The sequence below is a fragment of the Schistocerca americana genome, chromosome 6 (genome assembly GCF_021461395.2).
Source record: "Schistocerca americana isolate TAMUIC-IGC-003095 chromosome 6, iqSchAmer2.1, whole genome shotgun sequence".
NCBI lineage: Eukaryota > Metazoa > Arthropoda > Insecta > Orthoptera > Acrididae > Schistocerca > Schistocerca americana.
Genome location: NC_060124.1, coordinates 470,462,552 through 470,485,861, shown reverse-complemented (window position 1 = coordinate 470,485,861; position 23,310 = coordinate 470,462,552). Strand labels below are relative to the sequence as shown.

The 23,310-nt window shown below is 40.6% G+C and overlaps 1 protein-coding gene across 1 annotated transcript in view; it reads right to left on the bottom strand.

Moving 5' to 3' along the window:
• The window catches only part of LOC124619863 (little elongation complex subunit 2-like), a 218,188-nt gene that overhangs the window by 13,688 nt on the left and 181,190 nt on the right, over positions 1 to 23,310 (bottom strand). The window contains exon 10 of the mRNA XM_047146481.1: positions 8,844 to 8,988. Coding sequence (XP_047002437.1) covers positions 8,844 to 8,988 — 145 coding nt within the window. The remainder of the gene's footprint in view (positions 1 to 8,843; positions 8,989 to 23,310) is intronic.

Below are 23,310 nucleotides of genomic sequence, written 5' to 3'. Positions count from 1 at the left end.
AAAAGCCTCAGTGAACTTCCGATGTCATCCACAAGGTCATTTATGTATATTGTGAATAGCAACGGTCCTATGACACTCCCCTGCGGCACACCTGAAATCACTCTTACTTCGGAAGACTTCTCTCCATTGAGAATGACATGCTGCGTTCTGTTATCTAGGAACTCTTCAATCCAATCACACAATTTGTCTGATAGTCCATATGCTCTTACTTTGTTCATTAAAAGACTGTGGGGAACTGTATCAAACGCCTTGCGGAAGTAAAGAATCACGGCATCTTCCTGGGAACCCGTGTCTACGGCCCTCTGAGTCTCGTGGACGAATAGCGTGAGCTGGGTTTCACACGGCCGTCTTTTTCGAAACCCATGCTGATTCCTACAGAGCTTGTTGTTGCTTACTGCCTGAAAGTGTTGTGGGTGTTTATTTTGTTGTTCTACTTATTCAACTAAAATATGTCGCATTATGTGAATAAAATTGTATGTATAGTTCAAATTTGCATCTGTACTTGTCTATTCAAGAAGATTCATGAACATTTTCAGCAGAAATCCTAGAACTCCAGTAGTCCTGAAAAAAGTAGCTTACATCAGCTGATAACAAAACGGAAATCCAGCAGGCATGACTTTAACTGTAAACATAATCAGAAGCTTTCAGAATAAATTCCAGAAGCCCATCAGCATTTTGTAGAAAATTCTACTATCCTGAAAAAATCAGTTAGGCAGCATTCAGGACAGACAAATGTTAAATGTTCATGATATGAACACACTGTCCAGATTCCTTCACAACTTTAACATCTCCTCGATCTGCTTCACCTGGTCTTCCTCCACCCAACCGCACCACCTTCATAGTCATTGACCTCCACCTCTCTGATGTTGCCATCCACATCTCTGTCCCCATTAAACCCACTAACCACCAACATACTTACATTTTTACACCTGTCTTTCTTTCCACATCAGGAAATACGAGTATCTCCTATATAGTCGTGGCACTCATGAATAATGTATCTATAGTGAAGAGAACTCTCTTACCCAGTAAGGCCTCACGAAGGCTTAACCGCCCCCCCCCCCCCACCCCTCCCCTCCCCCAAGAATCAACTGCAAAAGAGTGACTCCCTCATAATCCAATACCACCCTGGATTGAGACAACTGAACCATATCCTTTGCCAGAGTTTTGATCTCTCCCCTGCCCTGAAATGAGGGACATCCTACCGAAGATCCTTCCCATCCCTCCTAAGGTGGTGTTCCGTCCCCACCCAACCTACACAACCTCCTACTCCATCACTATGCCACTCGCACTCCCAGCCCCTTGTCATAGGGATTATATCCCTGTGCAAACTAAGGTGCAAGATTTGCCCAACCCATCCACCCAGCTCCTTCTACTCCTGTCACAAGCTTATCCTACCCCATCAGAGGTCGGCCCACCTGTGAAAGCAGCCATGTCATACAGTAAGAACACTGTAAACACTGCACAGCCTTTCATGTTGATATGTCTACCAACCTGCTGTCCATCAGGATGGATGGCCACCACCAAACTGTTGCCAAGAACCAAGTTAACTCCCTGGTGGCACAACATGCAGCTGAGCATAACACGCTCAATACTATGGTTGCCTCACAACCTGTGTCATCTGAATTCTTTCATCAAACACTATCTTCTCTGAACCACATAGGTGGGAGTTATCCTTGCAACACATCCTCCATTCCTGTAATTGTCCTGACCTCAACCTCATGTGACCCACTGCCCCTGCACCCTCCACCCAACAGTATCCCCTTCCTCTGTCCTGGCACCATGCAAATTCACATCCCCGTGTCACCTTCATATCAACCCCGGCATTACGTGCCTAGCCTATATACCTGTCACCCCTCACGCCTGCATTCCTAGCTGGCTAACCAATCCCCTCCCTCCGAGCCATTAGCCACCCACCCCCAGTGCTTCTCCCTGCCTCCCTATCAAAAGCTGCTGCAAGTGGCACACCGCCACCGGATCACAGTTTTAACACCTTCCAGCAACTAACCACTACATTTAACCACTGAGTTCACACATCCCTCCTCACACATTGCTCCCGTCATACAGTTTCCATCTCTCTTTTTTCCTACGTATGATGATAACTTACATGTGATCAAACATCTTCACACCACAAAATCATCTGACAGCCTCAGCCAAATTTCTCCTGTTCTTTTCACATTATGAACTCACGTTATACTGTCCAGTTCCCCTTATAACTGCCTAATGCTTTCATTTGTCCATTTCCAGCGTCATTTCCCATTTCCTAACAGCATCCCTGCACTAATGTACCCCTGCTCCATCTTTCTGAACCAGTACAGAAAAGTATCCATTTCCATGGCTAAAACCCAGTCCCACATCCTGTTCTTTAAATGCTGTCTGAACTATAGACTCCCCTCCCAAGGGCCTAACCATAAAAATCCCATTCTCTGGATCCCCTTCCTTTCATAATGACCTTGATGTTTTCAGATTCTTCAAGTCCCTGTACCTAACAAACCTGGTATCGCAGAAACACCTCTCCATGGCACAGGTATCCCACAACTACCTTTACTCTCTCCACAAGGTACTATTACTGTGCCTTCCTTACTATGTACACAATGTTTCCAAAATAGAAACCATTGCATCCAACAACTGGAGGAGAATTCCAGGTACCATCTCTATAAACTGCCCAACCTGTTGACATCCTATTCCCACCTTGGGACATCACTATCCATCAACACTCATGCTATTCACAGTGAACTCCTTGTCAACCCCTCATAACCGAACTCCTTGTCAACCCCTCATAACCTCCAGACCCTGGCTAGATGATATCTTCAATTTACCATTCCTCCAAAATTCCCTCCCACAAAATGCAGAACTCAAGCAAACCCAAAACAAAGTTGTTCACTTTTCCATCAATAACCTCAGTCCCCCAGAAGTTTCAGTCTTATCCAAAGGCCTCACATTCAGTCCTGCACCCAACTTTAACCATGTGGAACTTACCACAGACCTATTCTCCTCCTCTGTTCCTACAGTGGAAATACTTGGTCACCAATCTCTCTAACCAATGCCAACCTAATCCCAACATTTAACCTTGCCTCTCCCAGTTCATGTTATCACCCAAGCATGGACCTCCTCTCCTTACACCTAATGATCCCTTGCTCATCTTCCAGGAATCCCTTACCCCCAAAACTGGCCTCACCATCCTTCCCCAGGTCTCTACTTTTCAGCAGAAGAAAGGGCAGTCATACACAACCTGAAAACAGATCTTCATCTAATCATACTCCCTGCAGACACACGCTCCACCATTGCAATGAGGAGTCACAGTGACTACCCGACAGAAAGCCTCTGCAAACTGTAAGACTCCACCTACAAGCTCTGGCACAGTGATCTCACCCCAGAAGTCCAACATAACCTCCAATTCCTACCAAAATCCACAGGCTCTTCCCAGAATCTCTCACCTTAGTGTATATCCCTCCTCCTCCGAACAACACCTGGCAGACCCATCTTCTACACGCTCCCCAGAATCCATAAACCAAACAATCCTGGATGTCCCATTGTAGCTGGCTATTTTGCTACCACTGAAGGAATTTCTGCTCTTGTTGACCAACACCTCCAACCAACGGCACATGTTCTACCATACCCACCTCTCTATGTACCAACGTTCCACAAGCCCATGGTCTTGCCACTATGGACCACTACCTCTCCCAATGTTCTTCAGACTCCAAACCCACCACCTCACTCCTTATACATCTTACCAACTACATCCTAATTCAAAACTACTTCCCCTTTGAAGGAAACGTACACAAATAAATCTGTGGCTCAGCCGTGGGCATCTATATGGCACCTTCCTATGCCAACCTGTTTATGGACCATCTAGAGGAAACCATGGCCTCTCAGAACTCCCACTGCCTAGTCTGGTACAGGATTGGACCCATAGCCAAGACACCATACCCACATTCATTCACAATCTCATCACCATCTTTTTCATTTGCTTCACCTGTTCCTCCTCAATCCAATGTGCCACATTCCTGGACATTAACCTTCTCCTCTCTCATGGCTATATTCACTCCCCTATCCGCATTAAACACACCAACAATAAACAGTACCTTATTTCAACAGCTGCCATCCTTTCCCCATTAGAAAATCCCTCCCATACAGCCTTGTCACTTGTGGATGATGTATCTTCAGTGACAAGAACTCCCTTGCCCAGTATGCTGAAGGTCTCACAAAGGCTTTCATAGACGGGCAATACACCCCCCCCCCCCCTCATCCACAGACAAATTTCCCATCCATACAATATCCTTACACACCTCCAATCCTAACCCCCTCCCAAGAATCAGCTACAAAAGAGTACCCCCCCCCCCCCAATCCAATCCAATCCCACCCGATTGCAACAACTGAACCATACCCATTTATACTAAGATGGTATCTGTTCTTTCGGACATGTGTGAATGCACAAACAGTGCCCGAACTCTTACGGGAGTATAATGGGCTGAGGCACTACGAATGTAGTGTGGGACAATACGTTGAGAATGTGGGTTTCACGGGAGGCTTGCCAGAGATAAATCCCTGCAGTCGCGCTATCCTCTGTGTCCTCGGTGGCTCAGATGGATAGAGCGTCTGACATGTAAGCAGGAGATCCCGGGTTCGAGTCCCGGTCGGGGCACATATTTTCATCTGTCCCCGTTGACGTATGTCAACGCCTGTAAGCAGCTAAGGGTGTTCATTTCATTATAATGAACCATATCCTTCACTAGAGTTTTGATTATCTCTCATCCTGCCCTGAAATGAGGGACATCCTACCCAAGATCCTTCCCATCCATTCTAAAGTGGTGTTCCATCCCACCCAACCCACACAATGTCCTAATGTATCACTACGCCACTGTCACTCCAAACCTTTAGCCACAGGGTTCATGTCAATGTGCAGACTATGTGCACGACCTACCCAATCCACTCATCCAGCATCTCCTACTCTTGCCACAGGCTTACCCTACCCAGTCAAGGGTCAGGCCACCTGTGACAGCAGCTACGTCATACAGCAAGTCTGCTGCAAAAACTGCACAGCCTTTTATGTCAGTATGACTACCAATGAGCTGTCAATCACAATGAATGGCCACTGTCAAACTGTTGTCGAGAACAAAGTTGGCTCTCTGGTGCAATGGCTGCTTTAGAATCTGAGCACCTGTATCCCTCCCTTCACCATCATCTTCTCTTAACTACGCAGATGGGAGTTATTCTTACAACACATCCTGCACTCCGTAATTGTCCTTACCTCAATCTCAGAGCACCTGCTGTCCCTGAACCCTCCACACAGTGGTTTCCCCTTCCTCTGTCCCGTCACCATCCCAATTCACATCCCCACATCACCTTCAGTGTGTGCTGCTCCCCACTGACCCCAGCAACACATGCCTAGCCTATAATACCTGCCACCCCTTGCACTGACCCCTCCCTGTAAGCCCCTGGTCTCCCACCTCCAGTGCTTCTCCCTGCCTTCCTCTCCCACCTGACACTACCTCCACCACAACGGTCCACCTGCCAAGAAATAAAGCAATTGGCACTATTAGTCCAGCCGGCGCCATATAGGGGCACAGGCACAAGTGTGTGGATGTGTGTTTTCTGTATTATATGTATTTTCTTCTAGTTCATCAAAGAATAACTCTGAAACCTAGCAAGTTTTCTTTCTTTCGTGTGTGCCTATTGATAGCTCAGTGCTTCTCTTTTCAGTTAATGGTCTCATTTAACTAAACATACATTTTGTAATCTTGGACTGAAGTCTTTATGCCTGAAACCCAACTGCATTTCATGTGTACAGCCATGACTTCCAACTGACAAATAAAAGAGGGTGAAGTGTTGCGAGTGGTTGCTTAAGAAGATTGTAGATCGCAAATTTGATACTATAAAATATTTTATTAGTGACGGAGCTTCGTGTCACATTTCTGGCCATGTGAATAGCTAGACTAATCACCTCTGGTTCACTGACAATCCTAATTCTGTGCATAAAATCTGTCTTCGCAAAAAGAAAAACTGGACTGAAATGCATGGTTTCTGGTAGTTGAATTATTGACATGAAGTTCTTTGAAACCACTGTCAATAAAGACATTTTCTTCAAATTTTTGAAAATTTTTGCTTTCATGAAAATTCCAACTAAGTATCACACATTTCAATCAATCCCTGTTTCGTATTCGAAAAGCTTTTGTAAAAGAATGCAGAATAAGCAAAGCTTTGTAACTTACTCATTCACTGAACTTGTCTGGTTGTGAGTCTATTCGGAAATTTACATAACCCTAAAATACTAGACAAACTAAAGTAAAGCAACATATTGAAACAATTTAAATTACAGTTCTATATAAAAGAAGTTTAAATGTGATTTTACAAGAACTAAAATGCATAGAGGAACAGAGCAACCATTTTCAACATATGTTGTAGTTTTAAAAAATTATTTCTGCTTTTAACTAAAATTGTTGTTCTATGAAAGAATGTGTGTATTATTCACATTTTTATCTTGGAGATCCTACATTAAGCAATTGAGTGAAAGTAAAACAAAAATGCAAGGCGACAAAAACTGAAGAATAGTGACACACACACACACACACACACACACACACACACACACACACACACACACCAGTGAGCCGAAACATTATGACTACCTGTTTAATAAATGTTGGTTCACCTTTAGAACACAGTACAGCAGCAACTGTGCCTGACACAGATTTGGCAAATTGTTCATAGGTGTCCAGAGGTACGTGGCACCGAAATTCTCAAATTATGAGTTGGTGCTTTGTGGGTGTAGCTTTGGCATCTGATAGTGCCCCAGATGTGTTTACTGGGTTCCGGTCAGGCGAATTTGGTGGCTGAGACATCAACCCCAGTTTGCTATCATGCCTCAAACCACTATAGCACAATTATGGCCTCATGATAATGAAAGTTATCCTGCTGGCAGATGCCATTGCCATCAAGGAGACTTCATGCAGGTGGTCGGTAATAATGTTCATGATTTCACAGCTATCATGACCCCTTCAATCACTGCCACAGGAGCCATTGAAGCCCATGTGACTGTCCCCTGTAGCATAATGCTTGCCCCAAAAGCCTGCTTCTAAGGTGTAGTGCATGTTTTGAGTGGCCGTTCACCTGGATGATAAGGTATCCAGGCCTGACCACTGATGTGTGTAATTTTCCACTGATCTACAGTCTAATCTTAATCCTGTGGCTACTGGTGTAGTAACTGACAATGTCATTGGGTCTACATGGAAGCATATAGGGATGGTCTGCAGTGGAGATCCATGTTCAACAATATGAGCTGAACAGTGTGCTCCAAAGAGTTGTGCCATCACCAGCACTGTATTCTGTCATCAGATCGGCCACCTGTCTCGCTTTACTGAATGGGTAAGTCTCTGACCTCCATGTTATGTGATGAGTTATTGATGTCCAACACTGTAGTCAACTTGTGGCTTCATCAACTTCAACCACTTTCCATGGATGCTTACAACAGTAGCCCATGAAGCTTCTCCTTTTCCGAGATGCTCATTCCCAGATACTGAGCCATAACAATAGCCCTTTCTTTTAAAAAATTGCTTATGTCAATGGATTTCCCCATATGTACTTTGTGTCATCACTAGAATGATTCCCCATTTGTCTCTGCTTTCCTTACTACGTAAAGTGCCCACAATGCCACCAGGTGGTGATTAGTATTATTGTGGGCAGTGGCCATAATGTTTTAGCTTATCAGCGTACTTCTATCACACAAATAGTGTTTTAAAATTGTGAGCTGGAATCTCACAAATTGAGGTGTCTTTTTCTATTCGATAGGAATACTTTTTATCATTTCTGTTCCTTTCATTCCCTCATAAGCACTTAATACTCTACAGAGACAAAGCGATAATTATCAACACAAACTCAGTTAAGTACCAAAAATCAGCAGCTCTTATGTTCTTAGAAGAGCACGTTCATAATTCACCTTGTGTGATTCAAGTAGATACACGGAAGACACCAGCGATGACAAGGCTGGATTTCTACCAAGCTCCACACAGTCATAAGATGGGCTATTTCCTTATTGAACTATCCCAAATATACAGAACCTGCATGCTCACACCCTCATGTTATATAACATTCACTACAACACCAAATTATTGACCACTAATTGCCATTCCTAGCTCTTTATTTTAAATATTATTTGTAATTCATCAAACTACAGCACATTTTGTAGTAGTTATAGTGTACGGTAAAAAAATGCAGAACATGAATTTAAAACACTAAGAAGCTGGCATGAGTAATGTGTCACCTGTGCTACCAAAGGAGTTTCTCAAAGAACTTGAGTTAATTGATCGCAAAAATATTAGATTACATTAGATTTATTTCACTCCAATTGATCCATAGTGAGGAGGTCCTCCAGGCTGTAGAACATGTCAGAGAACAATAATACATGACAAATATTTGCAACTAAAACAAATAAGCCAATGCACCTTCCACACGTCCCAAGTGGAATGATCATCCTTTAAAGAAAGAGAAAACTGAACACTATCTGCTAAGAATTCTGTCTGCACAATGCACGGCATAGAAATATTTCATGTGAAATCATGGAATGTAACAATATTAATTGCTGCTCACCATATAGCAAAGATGCTGAGTCACAGATAGGCACAACAAAAAGACTGTCAGAAAGTGAGCTTCAGCCAACACCACCTTCATTGAAAATATACAACATGCACGCACACATTCATGCAAACGCAACTCACACACACATGACCACAGTGTCTGGCTGCTGAGGCCAGTCTGTGACTCAGCATCTCCTCTATATGGTGAGTGCAAGTATCCTTTCCACAATAGTGTGAGATGTTTCATGTGGTAACTTTTAACAGTTAACTCACCTCTAACCAAATTGCATTTATCCCTGAAATACAGGGAGATCCACTGCCTGCAGACCTCCGACATGGCTGGAAGTTCCATACCATACTCTGACTGATACTCAAGTTTTGATGCCAGACAGACAGGATGAACTTCACCATTAGCTATCTATAAGAAAGAAGAATATATGTTTATTCACATATTATTGAAAACACACTGGTACAAAAACCTGTATTGAATTTTCATCAACATACATAATGAAATATTCATAGACATGGTGACCTCCTTACAACTTACTGCAAAAACATATGACATATGACGTACCATAATATCATGTAATGGTAACTGGATCATTTTAAATGTAACAAAACTAATGAGTTTCTACAAAAAAAAAGAGAAACACATTGGTTATCAGTTAGGATGAATGACGTAGATGTATGATGTATAGTGGTGACTCACAATATCTTGTTGCAGAGCATGCTCTGCAGCATAACAGTCGTTACCTTGGTGGCTGTTTCACCACAACTGCCATATGGATTATTCCACAGACACCAGTTTCTCAGAACTCCGCAGGTAGAATCTGGAATTACAACATCTCTCTGGTTCTTGTCACCCACCTGGCCTTAATTTAAGTGAATCATTTTCTTTAATTTTCTTGTCTCATCATTTACTCTCACTAGCTGTTCCTTTCTTCAGTGCCCCCCCCCCCCCCCTCCCACTTCTACCACATATACCACACTTAGCTTTCAGCTCTTATTAACTCTTGCACAGTGTTTTTCAGTAATCTCTGTCTTGCTTATTTATCTATCTTTCACCTTTAAGGTTTCAGGTTTCAAAATCTCATCTGGTGCAGTTCCCAACAATCAGTCTTTTCATTTCATCCTATGTACTATGTCTTCCCTGACCCAGGGTTATAGGCATCTTTTCCAGACTCCGCCCATTTCTTAAACCTCACGAGCCCTTTTCCTTCATCCCTCTTCCTTCCCTTTCAACTCTTCTGCCAGAAAGAGCAGCAACTGGCTCCAAAAGCTTGCACATTTCTGTAACCTTGATGTGTGATTCCTCCTGGCATCGCTTGGTGCACAGATTTTTTAAATCTGCCCAATTAAACAGAGTCTGCCAGAAAAATGTATTCCTATTTTAAGGAATGAAAAGTATTACTTATGTGTTTATTTTACATTTCATTATTGAGCATACATCTTGTACAACCTTCAGTTTAGCACATGGTTACTTTAAATGTTCAAGATGTTCACCATTGGTAGGTATACACATAACAGAACGATGAACTGTCACTGAAACTGTGTCAGTCAATGTTACAGTGGAGATTGCTGGACATGCCGCTGCAATCTCCTGGTGACGTTCCTCCAGCATGCGTGGCTTATGTCGATAGACATTATCTTTCACAGTTCCCCGCAAGTAAAAGTCCATAAATGTTAGAACTTGCGACCGTAGAGGGAACTCAATGGGCCCTCTTCGTCCAATCCAGTGCCCCAGAAGGTTGTCATTCAGGAAAGCTCGTATGGCTAGGTGGTAGTGTGGTGGCCCCCAGTCCTGTCGGTAAAAGACCACCAGAAAGCATGCATATACCTGGCAAAATTGATATGCATGACATTTCCAGGTAATATGCATGACATTTACAGGTACAATTCTCCAGTGACAATAGCATAAAAGAAAAAAGGTCCTCCTAATCTCCTAGATGATCGTCCACACCACACATGAACCCTGCTATTTTGACAACATTATCCACATAAACATGCAGATTATCCAGACACAGTGTTATACCAATTCATGGTTCCATTAAGTTTAAATTGTGTCTCGTCACTCCGCACTACCTTAATCACAAATCGTTCGTCTTATGTTACCATTTGCCGACACCATTCGAAAAATTTCATTTGGCAATCAGGATCATCATCATTAATCATGTGCAGTAATCGTGGAATGTAAACTTTCCACTTCACAACTTTCAGAATTCTTCATACACTTGTGCTATGAAACTCCACTTAATGTGCACATTGCGTAGCAGACTTCTGTGGAGGATTAACAAACTTTTCCAACACGAGAGCCGATGAAGCAGGACTTGTAGTTGTACGTTGTCTTCCTGATCTTCCTATGTGACTATCACAAATTGTTCCATGCAATTCAAACTTGTCAATGATAATTGTTAGATGGGTTGGCAGTTCTGTTTCAAATTCCCGCCTCCACTGATGTTGCACTTCAACAGTATTATCAAACTTGAAAAACCACTTCACAATACATTTTCATTGCTGGAATGTTAAGCATGCTCCAGCCTTCTTTTCTGGATACCGAGATGGAAGTACTAACATCTGTTGAACCAAAGACAACACTACAACACACTCATAACTCAGATCGAACGACAATATTGATATCTTGATAGAGCCTGACAAAGAGTGTATACTTTTTCTGGCAGACTCTGTATTATAGAAACACATATATTGTCATACAACTACCAAGAAGTGATATTGGCACAACATTCAACTGCCCTCTGCCATGAGTCTTTCAATAACCAGAATTTTTTTAACTCAAAAAAATTCAGATTTTATTCTGGAAAATGAATATTATACACTACCACTTTTATTGGCTGCTGGATTCATAAAAACCTAACTTTTAGTTACAAATGAATGACGTATCACCTTTATATCATGCATTGTTTGATAACAGCATACATTTCATCTTACCCTGACTCCATAGTCCCTGGTGTTTACAGATTGATGAAGAGATGCCATGAATTTAATTGAGCAAAAAGAGCAGTTAGTTTTTTCCATAAAACAAACTGCATGTACTTTTGACTGTAGCAAATTCACACATTTTTCAATGCATTATGGCAAAGCTGTCTCACAGAAACACTCTCACTGCTACAACCATATATGACGGACCCTTGTCAGCCCCCTGCTAGTAGGAATGTCTTGGGTGATCCCCGTCTTAGGTGCTTTCCCTGCTCCCTCAAGATAATTTGTGTAATTACTGCAATGAGGTAATTTGTGTAATTACTGCAATGTGGTTCTGTCCACAGTAATTTAATATCAAATTTGAATTGTCATACTCACCTGATAACTGAAAATACTAAGATTTGGAGGGGGGGGGGGAAAAAAAAAACAACATATTCACAAGCTACTAGGATGAGCGGTTCAAATAACAAAAGACATTAAGGAATCTTGAAATGAGAATGTCCTTTCATCTGTCTCTGAACAAAATTAACCAAAAATTCACATATTTTAAAGGCAAAATAAAAATTCCTGTGCACACAGTTGGTACCTGCGTTGCGAATTTTTCATGAAAACATTGGAATAAAATATCACATGTAGCATTGGCTGATAACATGAAACTACTTGGTAGATGCGATACATACTTGTGTTGTGCTGTGACGCTGCCATCTCAGTGTATATTATCAATGTTTTCTGTATTATGTTCCAACAAGACTGCAGATGTTTTGACTGTTGCTGGGGACTGTATGTGTGAGTGGCTTTATGTTATTTTTTCATTTCCTTTTTCACTTTCATAGTTTTCATATTTACTTGGCTATTGACTTTTTAGGGTTTTTGGATTGCTTTCAACAAAAGTTTTCCTCTGACTTACATTTTATATAATTTTACGCATGTTTACAAGTCATTTGAGATGACATCTTTCATTATTTTGTAATTTTAATATCGATTCTCACTTACATCGTAGCGAATATTTATATTGTATCACTCTGGATCCTCGTAATTCTCCATGTGCTCTTCACAGTGACACCCAAATCAATGTCCTTGCCAAATGCATTCCCACATTATACTAACTTATAACTTTACACAAAGCTAATTCATAACAACCATGCACATGAGCCTACAATGATAGGGTAACATCACAGGCAATACAAATACTGCCCGCAACTAACACATTGTTGTGGGCTCAACTATCATTTATGTGTTATTTGTCTAGATTTGTCATGTCAAAAACTTCAAATAATCAACTGCAAATGGAGCTCAATTATGGTTAATAGCTGTTCTGTAAAGAAATGGTAGTTAATCTAAACCAATGGAAAGACCAAGCGTCAGAAAATTAACTCATCAGCTAATCAACTGTGAATCAAGATGAACTACAGTTTGGCTGCGATAAGTTGGCCCTTTCTTCTGTGCTTCCAGTAACAGAGAAAATCAGCACTAATATGAAGCTATTCATTTCTATCCAACCATTGCCAATATTTCCACATGTGTCACTTCTGCTTTAATGTAAGAAAAAAATACGAATAATGGTGCCAGCACTGCAGGAAGGAGTTGGTGCTGCCTTCCTCTCACTTTCCCTCCCGCCACAGAAATCCTAATGCAGGGGCATGACACACCTCTTGCTATTCCCAACAGGCACCGTGCTAAGCATGTTCTCATCAGTGAATAACACTCATGAACCAAAAACTATAAAACAAGTTGTTGCATAGGACAGCACAAACATGGTAAAGGTTTATTATTTTATATGTACATGGAGAACTATGCTAAGGGACGTGCACGAGTTTAACAAACTGATGCATAAAGTATAGTGCAGGTAAACAAAAGTTTTCATATCTGCTAATGGGACAAAAAAACAACAACTTTCACTACCGACACTTACTTTTTAAGATGGATTATATTTCCAAATTTGAAATTCATTATATGAAAGGAATGGAAAGTCAAGTGCCATATCCATTATCTTGTTTCGAGCAGAAGATGAATGAATAAGCAAATATGGTCAAGAAAGTTAGTTTCAAGGTAAGTTTCTAAAGTAAAAGGTTCACAATTGTGGTGTGCAGGATTTAGTGCATCTCACAATAAAACGAAAACTGTGATGCTGCCAAATTACTAGCATCAACAGCTAGAATGGACAGCCAGTTACAGCATGATGGAGTTTTGTATTGGAAGACTAAATCATAAAGGCAACTATACCTGGGTCAGAACAACCAAGTGAATGACAGCTAGTTGTTTACAAGACAGCTCACACAGCAACAACCAATCGGAGATTAATCTTGGTCGTGCCTTCTGTTTTGTTCTCAGTTGTCATATTCCTCTGCCACTGGGACAGTCAACATTTCTACCTACCACACACTTTAGTATCTTGGTTAGCAGGAAAATTTTCTAACCACATACCAATTCTATAGTAATCATGATTCATAAAGTCGGGAAGAACTCTACTTTATAAAATATATAAAGGAGAGTTAGAGCAAGCTAAAGCTTAAAATAATAATTACTTATCAAATACTTTTATCAAAATTTTATGAAAACCCAATGAAGATGTTCTTGAAATCCTTACTGCCTAACACCCACTGTGCAAGTTGGAGCACCCACTAACATGTGAGACCAAGTTGACTACCACTGCTCTACCACATCAGGTGCCAGTTGCCTTAGTCAGCTGCAAACAATGCTTGTGGCAGGTAATATAATAATTTTGGTTTGTTCCCACTCTTTGCTTGTTCCACTTTGTGCTATGATTATTCTATATAACAGAATAACCTAAACGAGTTGTGAGTATAGTGATAAGGGTGTTGTCATCCTGCTAACGGAACTCGATACTTGACAATAGCCGGGAACACACACACGAGTATACCCAGAAAAGAAATGGACAGCTGTTGCTGCAGCAGCCATTTTGTGTATGCAGACAAAAATAAACAATAGCGTGGTCTCCCTCCCTTGCTCGACTGTTAATAATCTTGTTATTTTGATTGAGGTGTATATGAACTAGAGGATATGTAGACCCTATTAGGGAAAGGGAAAGACTGGTTTGGAATGTATACCAATAACATAAGCAATGCACCACAATAAAATTTAATTGCTTTAAAAATAGGCGTGTGCAGGTTAAAACTGTGTTTAAGACTTGTGACACATTAAAAAGTGAACATGGACAATAAAACACTTACATATTAATTATATAGAGTAGCGGCAAGAGCCCTGTGTGGCTCAATGGGCTCCGATTTCTATGGTCCACTATCCAACATTAGAAGGTGGGGAAGAATGCATTCCAACAGTTATTGAATATTGGTCAAAACATCTTTGATTATAAAAAACCAAATTAACCATGGTGCATACTGTCATCAGGTGTTTGAGAGTTTCGCATTTTTTCTTTTTTTCAATTTAAAAAAAAAAATCCCAAATATTTTTGTCAGTCAATGGTCTTGCACGTAAAACGACTTTTTTAACAAGTTCTTGGCAAGTGAAAACATGAAATACATTGCTTTCTCGAAACACCAACCATAAGAGAATCCTGCAGGGTAAATAATGGTAAAACTAACTAGTTACGTAAGACTCATTGGGAGCACCTGTTTAAGTAGTGGACAAAACTGCTGCCTAAATGTGAAAGATCCTGAATAAATCACCACACATGAGCATGGAAATGGCTGTTGTGAACTTTTTAAACAGCTGAATAATAGAACAGCCAGTGTCAGCAGGATGAAAATGAACATGCCTGGCTAACTGACTATTCAAGAATGCGAGTTCGTAAGACGTTGGAGAAAAGAAAGGGAAAATCTAAATAATGGATACATAACTGAGGACACAAATGTCCTATTGTTTAAGATTTTTGATAAAAAGCAGATCATTTCACCATCTGATTGCCCCCCCCCCCCCCACCATCTCTCTCTCTCTCTCTCTCTCTCTCTCTCTCTGTGTGTGTGTGTGTGTGTGTGTGTGTGTGTGTGGGGGCGGGGGGGGGGGGGGGGGGGGGCAAATGCACGCACTGACTTACGTTTTATGCACTTGTCAGTCACCTGCTTATCCACTATTGGCTGTGTTGCGACAGCTTCAACTAATAATAAAATATAACTTTCTGTCAGTCATGTGGGCTTTAACTGATTTGCTGTGCTTTTTCACATCCAAACCCTCATCATCTGGTGGGAGATACCCCTTACGTAAAAGCTTCTAGTGTAAAAAGCATTGGTAATTGCTTGTAGCAGCATGAGAGATGTGGTCACTTGATGTACAGAAACAAGCATATTGCTATTAAGATAGCACAACTTTGTTACCATCTGGTACTCAAAAATTGTTAATTTTGAGTTACATATTTGTACATGTTAAGAACTGTGTCCCACATAAGATAAAAACCCTGTACCTCAATACAAGCATGCTTAGCTCTTCTTTAGCAGAGTATAAAAAACTTGTATCTTGTAACATCCAAATCATAAGGTATGAAACCTCACACATCAGAAGAATATTTGTGTTTGGAAATTTACAGCACTTTCTTCATTGTTTTGCCAATGCAATACTTACATTGAGTTTGTTGGCAATATATGTATAACATTCTTTGTGGAACTTAAACAGTGTTATAGCACAGTGATTAATACACAATTAATTATTGTTATGTGCGTAGAAAATTAAACAGACTATCCAAAAACAGTAAGTACACAAACAATGAAGTATTTTATTTTCTGTAAGAAAGCAAATTCTCCAACAGAAATGTTACTTCATGAAAGCTTAACTTTCATTTTGCAGATACTTTTCTGTGTATGTAAATAGTAATATCATGCTACAGGTCTATAATAATTATACGTAATGGTCCTGAAGTGGGTAGTATATTAATTTTACAGTCAATCAGCAAATTTTCTGATGCTTTCTTTTGATACTGCAGAAAACTCAAATGCAGATACATAATTATGAATCAAGGGGAACTTGAGACCGAAGATAGCCCTACAATTATCTGACAGTTCCTCCTCAGAAGTTGCAAGTGTACAGCAAGCATCTTTCTCATCAGTACACAAACCTTCGGTGTCTAATAACGTAAGAAGTGTGAATCTACAGCAGCAGAGGTAACTGAATGCCCAGAATTAGATGATCCAAATAGTAGTAGTAATAATAATAATAATAATAATAATAATAATAATATGGCAATTTACAATCAGTTGCAGCTGCTGAAAACAAAGTGTATTAGATAATAAGAATCAAGGGAAAAGCTATCTTGTACATGTAAACATCCCGAATAATGTGGAGCCAGATCCATTGGATGAAGGAAAATGAAATAACAATGAAGTGTGCTACAAAAGGCAAAGCAGATCCTTCTGAATGGAAAAGGAATGCAGATAAAATTTCTAGAATGAAAGGCAAAGAATCTAAATGTACTGTGGATAATAAAAAAGGAGAATAAATAGAACTAACAAGAGAACCTCGGAAAATAGGGCTATGACGCCCACTGAAATTCTGTTGCAAATCAAGGAACAAGAGAATTCATTCTTCAACATCTGAGGAGAAATGTAGTAAAATATTTCATACCTCTGGGGAAATATGACTGAATTTTTTGACAGGGGAGGCTTTGGAGCTACAATTACAGGGGTGGTATGTCAGCACTAGATGGTGGACCAGACTGAACCTTTGGAGGAGCAGGAATCTCCACAACATCAGCTTTTTCTGACATTCTGGGAGGAGGTATGGGCTTCAAAGTAACTGCAGTACCCCACGTGCATTGACAAAAGCAGGTACTTGTTGACTGATATGGAGGAGAGAACCAGATAGCATGGTCTTCGGTCACATCGGATTAGGGAGGGATGGGGAAGGAAGTCGGCTGTGCCCTTTCAAAGGAACCACCCCAGCATTTGCCTGAAGTGATTCAGGGAATCACAGAAAACCTAAACCAGGATGGCCGGACAAGGGTTTGAACCATCGTCCTCCTGAATGCGAATCCAGTGTGCTAAACAATGCGCTACCTCACTTGGTAAAGCAGGTACCAGTGCTGACACTAACAACATCCATTTGTGTAGCAGCATCGCGGTATTCTGAACTGACTGTTTAAAAGACAGAAGCAAAGGAGGTGGCAAATGTGGACGAAGGGGGGAGGGGATGGGGGCCTGCACACTCTTACAAATCATCTTCGCCTCACCTAAGCTATTTTAATCTCCTGTATCTTCATTCCTTCAAGAAAGACAGTGCAGTCCCTATCCAGATACGGTGATCCCCAGAGCAATACACTCTTCAGAGGAGATGAACAACCGAGATCTTCCTGGGCAGCCTTACCACATTTGCTCCAAGTGGCTTCTTTCTCCTTTACAACCAAGAGTAATGTGCAAAAAGTGCTGGTGTTTAAAACGGCACACTTGGTTAGTTACACATGGCTGCACGCTGAAGCAGGGGAAACCTGCGTTGACATGCTCTGGAAGTTTCAGGCTGTTGAAAGTCAATGTAATGGAGTCTGATTTGATCATATCGCCATTCACCCTTTTCATGATATTCTGCACGTCAACAATTCTCTCTTGGACCTGCTCAAAATTCAGTTATTCTTTGAGAATGTCCACCAGATCCCTGCATCTCACAACACCTTTGCTGTAATTCAACTTGGTGTGGGCTCATTTCCAATGGCATATACCCAAGGCTTTTCATTTTTAGCTGGTTCATTGCCTGTTGGGAACTACAAGTTTTGACGAACAGTGTCCCAATGAGCAACTGCTTAACCTATTTTAATGTACATGTAATTCCCTCTACACCCTTTTGAATGTAAAATGGGGAGCCTTTCTCAAATATTCCATATCTACTTTTGACTATCAAAAATTCATTCTGATCCGCAGCAAGCAGTCTGCTTCAAATTACTGAATTATAGGTCACGCAGGATATGGTGGCCAATGTGCAGTGACCAGTTTTCATACAAAGAGCTGGGCGAGTTCATTTGTTTGTTCAGAAGGCGATGCCAACAGCATTTTCCACCTTTTGGCTGATCAGCAATGACAGAATCAACGCATACACCTCACTATCTTTCTCAAACGATTTTACAGGAACTATTTATTCAGTAATAAAATTTCATTTTCCCTTTACTTGAAGCTTTATATGTCAGGTTAATTATGATGTGCCCATCAATTTGTTAATGGTCATACTTATTGTGATATTTACATGGAAGTAAGATACTATGCAAAATTCAAAAAAGTTTGCAATGAAAAACAGGGGTCGCTTTGATTTTGCATCTGGTATATATTACATAACGTGTTGCTGCGTATGAAATGTAGCTAACATACTGAATTTTTCTTCAGACTTGGTTGGTGGTCTCTACCTTTCACCAACCTTGAAAAAATTGATCTGATATAGTGCAATCATTTGTGATTGCACAGCGCCTGCAATAAAGCCAGAGTGAAATATCCACAACATTCCTCATATTTCATAAACAGTTCTTGTGATACTGAAATGAGGTTTTGGCAAATGGTGGCACACAAAAAAACTTCATTATCTACCATGTTATTCCACTAACTACAGACTTTTCCTATAAAAGAATGTCATTTTTAAAGGCTGTTGATAGCTGGTGAAACGAGAAACGCTGTGGTTTTTGGGACAACATGAGTGAAATCATTACACGCTTATTTTGTACTGAGGATGTGCTTTTTCATAAGATACTGACCTTACTTTTCCTCAGTTCCTCACTTAATAAACCACTGTTACATAATTCTCTCATAATTGTGTCTGCACAACATGTTAGTGAGGTGAGATTGTGTAAATTCCGTTGAGTTTTGGCAAAAGAAGCACATTTTAACATGGTAGCAAGGAAAATGTGTAGGTTTTACTCAAAATTCCCCATTCATGACTCTTCTCTTAAAGTTACAAATGGCTGACAAACCAGGTGAAAATAAATTACTGCATTTTTCATGGAAATCTTTTTAGTTGCCAACCATAGAATAGGTGACAGATAATTTTGAATGGTCACCACGCAAGGGTGGGCATGGGGCCCCTGCTTAATATTTACCAAAAATGCGAGTGCAGGCTTCAGTTTAGAACGGAATTTCCCCTACAGCGCTCTGGGCAACCCTCCACCACTGCCACAGTCCCCACACTTTCCCAGCTGACTGTGCGTTTCACTGGCAGGAGAAGAAAATTTTGAGGGGTTAATCTCAGCCCCATAAGCAGCTAGGGAAATTTGGATTGATGCAGACAGAGCATCGCCTGCCTTATACAACAGAGGTGTAGCATTTTCCTCAGAGGTTGCCTCCTAATGACTGTTCTGCCTCAACTGTCACATATCCCATTGTCAGGCAGCATACTTTCAGATTGAGGTTTTTCTATATAAAGGATTTTACCAGCTTTGCGATGTGGGATGTCCAGCCTAGTTCCCCGTTCCGTCTGCCACATAATGTTCCACTGCTGGGTCATAAAGTGGTCACTAAAGCATGCCCAGAGCTTACGATGACAGAGAACTGGTGGCACTACCAGTCTCCAGCTCAGGAACACTGGGGTCACCAAGCCCATACCCAGAAAATTAATGCTGAGCCCCTGAGGGCCAAAGAAAGATAACTGGATCTCTGTTTCTCTTATGAGTTACATAATATTTACAAGTGTCAGTAAAATCCTTACCAGAAGTAGAAAGAGGGCAATATAGAAGAAATCAGGTGATAAAAAGGCACCTGAAGCTGCAACATATTGTGTATTTACTAAGGATGTAAAGGTAGGGCAGTTAGCGCATGCAACCCAGACCAGTTAGCTTCATTTTAAACAGAAGCTGGAATGTCAATATTTCATAGTTAATAATTTAGCAGAACTTCCAGTGGTGAGTTATAATTGGCATTGGCTAGAGTTACCGTATTTGTAACTTTCATTACAGATTTTTTAGGCACAAAGATAAAAGACTGCGATAAAAGAAAAACTAATAATGTACGGAAAGTTCTGGTTAAGAACTCCGAATTATTTAGGAATAAAGGAAAAGACGCACTGAAAAGCATAAGTGCTGGCTCACTGACAGGTGAACAAACAAAAGGTACAAACTTAGCTAGCTTTCAGAATGTAATTCCTTTAATGCTTGTAGGAGAGACATGCACACAAACACACACAGGTATGTGCATGTGTGTGAGCATGTGTGTGTTTGTGTGCAAGTCTCTCCTACAAGTGTGAAAAAGAAATTTCATTCCGAACGCTACCTAAGTCTGTACCTTTTGCCTGTGCACCTATAGATGACACAGCACTTTTGCCTTTCAGCGAGTCACGCCCCTTATTCCTAAATAATTTGTAAAAGAATAACCAAGACATTTTATAATGCTGGGTATTATGCACAGAACCAAAATGTTCTTCCCTCCAATATTTTACAACATTGGAGCACAGCAAGTGGCAAGACATTCAGAAATATTTACTTGAAGGACATGCCCAAATAGAATGTGATAGGGTAAATTTCATAATTGAACACAGGAATAGGAATAAACTACGAGACTGGTGTGTGACGGATGTTATTGGCTCTGAAGTATAATCCACCTGTGGGTGTTCACTAAAAACTGGATTAGGAAGAGGACTGGAAATTACTTCCCAGATGTCCCAATACAGTCACCAAGAATATAAAAAATCTGTACACTTGACCGCTTGCAATTTTCACAAAAAAGTATCATAATTCAACGTCTCAAAAATCAGTCATTCCAAGAGATTATTGTCCTTTTTATGAAGGTCCTCTTAAAAAATAGGATCATGTGAACTGTGGGAAAAACATGAAGGACTTTTCCTTGTCCATTAGTTGTGTGAAAAGACTTTAAATTCAAATTAAATTTGTTTTATGTGCTGCATGCTCAGTTCTCTTACAAACATTACAAAATATTTGAATGCAGAACTCCTATCTTCTGTTTGTTATTCTAGCTTCAACTCATATACTGTCCTCCTACCATTTCAGATTGAAAGCAGGCACAGTACTTACAACTGTGTTACCTTTAATCTCCTTTTCCTTCTTACACCTCCCCTTTCATCTCTATTTGCTATCATCCTTACAACAGGTAACCTGCCCCTCATTTTGTATCTTCCCCAACCTAGCCTTTTATCTCTGAGGAAGGCATTTAAGAGTTCCAAAAGGTAAGATCATTTGCTTTGCTTTGTTGCAAAACCTTTTATCTTGTTAAATAAGGTCATAAACATCATAAAACTGCCGAATGATATATGAAGCAGATGCTGTTACTTTAGTTTATGTCTCATAATCTCTTTACAGTGGTATGACTTGTATAAACTGTGTGTATTTGAAAGGTGGTTTTTAACATAATTTTTTTTTTTTTTTTTGATATGAGGTTTTGCTGTCTTAATTTTGATGCATGATTGCCTGCATCAGAATGCAGCACACATACTGATCTTCATGCTTCTGCATGACTTAAAAGGAAAATTCACTTGAGAAAAGTAAAAAAATGTGTGAAAACAGAATGCCCAGCCATTACATACCTCAAGGAGGTGAAATTCTACATACTGCCAACAGATACACACACAAAAAAGCAAGGCAAACGATCTTACTCTTTGAAACTGTTAGTCCCTTCCTCAGAGAGAAAACAGTATGTTGGGGTGGTATGAAATAAAGAGGCAGGTCACTTGTTGTGAGGATGACTGGAAAAGGGATATGAAAGAGGGTACACGATGTCAAAGATAGTACATTGGTAAGTAGTGTGCCAGCTTCAGACCAGAGATGATATGAGAGATGTAAGGTAAAGCTGAAATGAGAGGAAAAGAGAACTGGGAAGAATTTATAATTAAAAAATAAATTGAAGGTGGAGGGAGTACATTAAAGGAGGGTACATCCAGAGGGTCACAAAAGGAGGAAGTTCTTATGTCCTGAGTTCAGAAAAACTAATACACAGTGGGAGAATCCAAATGTTCTGTGTCATATAGCAGTTACTAAAGTCCCATGAGCCATGCTGTAAAACAGGTCCAGAAAATAGGTACTGGGTGACCACAGGCACACTGTTCTGAGTCCATTCAAGCACTCAACCAGTCTACTGGTGGCCACTCCAATATGAAAACCCATACTTGTCAGGTTTTACAGAAGGAAGTATTGTTGGACAAGGAAACTTGGCTTAAGAATGATGGTCCAGGAATGTCATATAATTTAACATGGACGTTACAAAGATTAGGAGAGAAATGGAAGGTGACAAGAGAGTGGTGTGGGAAGGATATCAGGGAGAGAGGAAATTGTTTCAGGGCTTAACTTCAGGAAGTTGCAGCCTTGCTTGATGGTGACTGAGGTGTGGTTGGTATTGGGTAACAAGGGAGATGCTTCCAGGTACTCTTTGAAAGAAGAAGAAGAAGTGGAATCTGTATTTGCTGGAGGGTGACAGGAGGGGGCTGCACAGTAGATTTGTTTGTGGACATGATGCAAGAGATAGTTGAGGGTGAGAAAAGCCTGCGTATTCTGGCCTGAGCTGTTGGGGTTGTGTGCATGAGGTATGCTTACATGTGTGAATGAATGGTGTATGTTTCTCTTTTTCCGACGAAGGCTGAGGATGAAAGCTTACGTGTAAGTATCTTTTAACTGTGCCTATCTGCAACTTAGATTGTTATCTTTACAGTAAGCTGTAGTATCTTTTCCTACATTGTTGATATTTCTGCCTGGAATTTCCATTCTTTGGTTTTGGACTTTGAGGTGAGTATAGGGAGAAGCAACATTCTAGGGCTGAGATACCATACTTATGTTGGATGTCTGCATAGGTGAAGTCAAATTGATAATTACAAGGAGTATTCCGGGTGATAGACGGAAGATAGATGCATGAGAAAGAATCTGAGAATTCCACGATGTGGCTGGTGTCTTTTAAGTACAATGGAAGGCTCTGCATGATGGGTTGGA